This window comes from Thermobia domestica, chromosome 6, assembly GCF_964235325.1.
Source record: "Thermobia domestica chromosome 6, izTheDome1.hap1.1, whole genome shotgun sequence".
Taxonomy (NCBI): Eukaryota; Metazoa; Arthropoda; class Insecta; order Zygentoma; family Lepismatidae; genus Thermobia; species Thermobia domestica.
Window position 1 is genome coordinate 253,461,885 of NC_137459.1, and position 5,162 is coordinate 253,467,046.

The 5,162-nt window shown below is 36.7% G+C and overlaps 1 protein-coding gene across 1 annotated transcript; it reads left to right on the top strand.

The window, feature by feature from the left end:
* Positions 1–1,030: 1,030 nt before the first annotated feature.
* On the top strand, positions 1,031–1,405 carry LOC145687502 (protein GVQW3-like). Its single transcript, XM_081760965.1, has one exon. The coding sequence runs from the start codon at positions 1,031–1,033 to the stop codon at positions 1,403–1,405; it is 375 nt and encodes a 124-aa protein (XP_081617091.1).
* Positions 1,406–5,162: the final 3,757 nt, after the last annotated feature.

The window sequence follows — 5,162 nt, forward strand, 5'->3', positions numbered from 1 at the left end:
CCTATTTGTCGGAACATTCGTCCAGAGATGAAACATAGAGAAGACAAAAGAATAGATTAACATGTATAGCATCTATTTGATTGACGAAACAAGGAAGGTAAGAAATAAGCAAATAGATCCAAGTATCTCAACTTTAAAATAAAAGTCAGAGATGGGAGAAATTATGATTAGAATTGCCAATCTAAAAACATAATTTCTCTCTATTTTCTTAATTGCAGTGTACTTAATTTTAGTATCCTTGAGAATCCTTATGTATCCATTCAGGGTTACCAGATAAAGAAAACTTTTCTCTTTCAAGATTTATTGTGTTTTTAATAAATAATCTTCGATCATGATTCAAACCGACAACCTTCTCATTATCAGTCCTTCAGAGTTAACTATAACTCCCTTGCGATACTTGAAACATTATCCTCGAGCGTGTAATGCTCGCTTATCAGATTTCATACATTTACATATTAGCAAGACGCATAAATGACTGTTCGTTGGCAGTTGAGATTGCATATGATTAAACACCAATTATCGATAATGGTCATAACCATAAATGTCCAAAGCTAATTAATAGTTTACTTTATAATGTCTTTTGTAAAACTATAATTATTTGTTCACTTGTCATTCATATCCATGGATTTTCTCGAATTTCTTATGTTTCCTACCATATTCCTACTTCACAATTTCCTTCGTTGTTTCTATTCTTTGTTAGTTCAGCGATATAATATTGGTCTGATAATGGAAAAGTTGTCAGTTTGGATCCAGGTCTGGGACCACATTTATTTTGTGATTTAAATCTTCAAGAAAAAAAATTTCCTTTATCTGGTAATAATGGATGGAGATGTTAGGATGCCTGAAATTACTAACATCAACTTAAGTGCAATACACAAGAGTCGTTCAAGGTTGACCAGGATTTTCGTACATAAAGAATTGATGGATAACCGGATCATGATGAAACTTGCAGGTGACGTGATGTATTCCTTCTCGACTAACTAGCGCACGGCACGACATATTTGACGCATGCTCAGCAGTTGCGGCGAACATGGCGGCACACAGTGTGTCTGTGGCTGTGGAACAGTGGTGTGTAATTAAATTTCTTATGAAGGAGAAAGTTAAACCAGCTGAGATTTTCAGAAAATTGCAAGCACAGTGTGGCGAACAAACGATGTCACGGACGAGAGTGTGCGAATGGTGTGAACACTTTCGCGAAGGACGGGTGCTGGTGACAAATGAAGCGCATGGATACATTCCCCCGTCTGTGGTCACACCAGTAAATATCGCACATGTTGAGCAAATTATTCTTGAGAACCGTCGAGTAGCAGTGTGGGATAATGCTGCCGACGTGAATATCAGTGTCGGGAGTATTGAGACAATAATTCATGACCACTTCCGCTTCCGCAAAATATGTGCAAGTTGATTTCCCTTCCAGCTGACATTTGATCAGAAGTGAACACGTATGACGGTCTGTGAACAGCTGAATCGGTTTCGGACCCAAGGTGATAAATTGTTGCAATCCATCATCACGTGTCATGAAACATGGTTGCACAATTGAACCCCAGAGACCATTTGGGAGGGAAGAAATTCACGACAGATGAGGCACTGCAGAACGATGTCCTCCAGTGTCTACGACAACAAATAAGTTCTTTCCACGTCAAAGAAATTAGGGAGCTGCCACAACGATGCCAATGGTGCCTCGACGCATGAATTACATGAGAAAGGCTATAAGCATTACTTACAACACCTACTGGGTGGCGTACGAAATGATCCACCATTCGTTATTTTTTGTTTGTTTTTTTTTTTTTGTTTATATCGTTTCAGGGGAACAATAAATCGCAATGTACACTTTTACAGCAGTAGCAGTACAGTTTGGGAAAACAGTTGAAGAAGAAATTGACACCTGATTCACCCTGCCGCCGCTAGAGAGGTAGTTTTCAAGATGGCAGACAAGAGCAGACTGACCACAGAGCAGCGCTCAACAATCGTGCTTTTGTTCCATGAATCAAAAAGTATTATTATTGCTCAAAGACGGTTTCGAGAGAGGATTAATACTCGATGGGCTCTCTCCAACAAAACCATCCACAGACTGTATGGAAACTTTCAAAGGGAAGGAACAATATTGGAGCCGAAGCATCCTCGACAGAATTCTGTGTGTTCGCCTCAGAATATTGAAGCTGTTAGAGTTGCAATGCAGAGGAGTCCCTGAAAGTCGACAATAAAGGCAGCAGTGCAATTTAGCACATCAAGACGTTCGGTTCAACGAATTCTGAAGAGTGACCTCCATTTTTATCTATACAAGAAGACCGTTGTGCAATGACTCACAAATGATCACAAGCAGCAGAGGTTAGTGTTCGCGCAATGGGCAGAGTAAAGCAACGAATCCTTCACAACGTTTGGTTTTCTGACGAGGCGCATTTCCATTTGGACGGAGTGGTCAACAAACAATATGTGCGTTTTCGGGCAAATAAAAATCCACGGTTGATTCATGAGAAACAACACCACGCTCCCAGGATCACAGTGTGGGTTGCAATTTCCAGCCATGGACTGATTGGCCATTCTTCTTCGAAGAAACAGTAAACAGTGAGCGGTACTTGAATATGCTCCGGAATAACTTTGTCCCGCAGTTGCTTGCTACTGCTTTCTTGCATGTTAATTCTCAACTCACAACAATGTTACTACAAAATGGTTAATACCACTGAATTCCTGGCAAAATTTCGGTGCTATTTCATATACCACATGAACCACTTTCTATTTTACATTGTGAATTCGAATTCAAGATGGTCACTCAATATGGCGGCCATGATGTTAATTACATATATAACAGATCTTATCATGCATCTACTACTGAACATTTGACCTTAATTTATGTGGCTATTGACGTGTACAACGAGTGATTCCTTAGCTTTCTGTGTTGAAGGGCCCTGCGGTCGGCGATATTTCTTCCCGCTCTCCTGATTTTCCACGTTGCCCTCAGCCTCTATAAATTTGCACATGTACACCTTGTCTCAAAAAGGTTGAGCGCATTCTTTATTGGTGTTTTGAGGCAAAAATTTTTTAAGTCCAGCTTCGGGCATCTTCGGAAAAAAGTAAACCAGGTTCGAACCTCCAAGCCAGCCTTTTGCAATCGGGAAAAAGTTTGCAGATGTGTTTTTCTTCTTTTAAATATAATAAGACTTGTTACCAAGTGTAGAAAAAAAAGCAACATTGATTGAAATACTTAATGATACAATATTTTGAAACCTTGTATTAATGTCAGCACATTCTAGTTTGCCATTTAGCTCTCCATACGTAATTGAACATTTAGATACGTTAAAGAATCTTTCCATATGTAAAGAAATGCTCAAAGTTAAGACATAGAACGTAATTATCGCCTCAAAAACAGCGTTTGTAGTGGATATGAATGTCATAATTTTCTTGAGAACAGTTACACATGTTTCGCTAGAAGCATGTTTCTGTAAATCCTTGTGTTATCTCACTGGTAAGCTGTCGGATTTCAAATCGTAAGGTTGTGAGTTCGATTCTAATCTCGGTCAACGTTTTTTTTAATTATATTTTCCGCAATGCATGAACAATTATATAAAATAATTACATTAAAATACATCAGTTATGTATATATATATATATATATATATATATATATATATATATATACATATATATATATATATATAACATAATCATTGCAGAACATAGTAAGTATTATGTTTAAAATATAACATCTGAGATAGGTAGGTGTTCACAGCAGGTCGGTATTATATATGAGAATGTTAAATACAAGTTAGGAAAATCGTTCAATAGCAATAAATAAATTATGTAGTGTATTTATTTGCAGCTATTTGTCATATAGAGGGTACTTTTCAATATTAATATTACAGCATATCATTTATGTTCTTGAAAAATTATTCGATGCATAAAGAGAGGGTATAAACAGAGAATCCAAAGTCGGAACGCTCGCAAGAAATTCATGAACCCCAAAGGTCACGTGAGCAGACTGGAATTGTCCTTATGAAGCATGCCACAGCAGAAAGTCTTTACATAGATTTTCAATTCAATTCCCATTGGCGTAACTAGGATATTTTCCTAAGGGGGGGGGGGCATGGTCCATTAGTTCTGAAAATTGGAAGAATCTTTTAGAAGACCTTTTTATGATGTTATATATAGTCTCCCTTACCCCGCACTCATTATCAACTCCAGTTCTAACACGACACTGTCATGTAACATTTCAGTGAAAATTTATTTTTTTGAAATTTACTTAAAATTGTATATTCCCTATATTCTGATGCTACTAAATAACTACCTAAAATCTACTCTAATTATGAAAACTCATAATGTTCTATTACTGTTTTACTCGAGCAATTCTGAGCGAAAATACATTATTCGTAAACGTTAACTGTCATGCTCTCAGTTTACTCTTACACAAGGGTAAAAGTGGGTCTGAAAAAATAGGGGGACGGTTGACGTCACCGTCTTCCGTGCCTATCTTTCCCATTGCATTTTTTAGGAATTGGAGGGGCACCGTAGATAGATTTGGAAGTGGGAGAAGGGTGTCCTCCTGTGTTCCCCTTTACTTTTACTCCTGCTCTTACATCTTTTAGACACACAAATAAATATACAAGAAGTGACATAATTTAAGGTTATAACTTTTCAAAAATCAGTCATGGGCTATTCATTGTCGTTTACTAATGTTGCAGTTTAATTACATAAATCTTTGCGAACAAAGAAATGCAATATATTTTTATACACAAAACATTTTTAACTAAAAAAACAGAAACAATGGTATACAAAACAGTGGTAGAAATGTAGTTGGCTAACTCCCGAACAACTTAAATATTTAAAAAATACAGTTAGAGTGAAGCAGATCAACAATACGAGAGGAGAAGACATGTAGACGGACTTGAGGGACCCGTTTTCCTATAAAAGATGTTTCCCATTATCTTTTCAATTAAATATTAAATTACACACCTTACAATTTTTGGGAGGACGTATGATAAGTGGCCCTGATGGACAAGCAGATGTGATTGTAAAAAATAAAGCAACAAACATTTAATGAAACAAAGATTCAACCAGCAGAATTGATTGATAATAATGTTGGCAACATATGATTGGCAACATATTTGGAGCGTGAGAAGTTTAAAACTTGAACAATATTTTAATTTTTTCCTTATGAAAAAAGTTAA

Bases quoted from the DNA above. Each gene is read 5' to 3' on its own strand.
- LOC145687502 (XM_081760965.1), top strand. From the start codon at position 1,031: ATGGCGGCACACAGTGTGTCTGTGGCTGTGGAACAGTGGTGTGTAATT.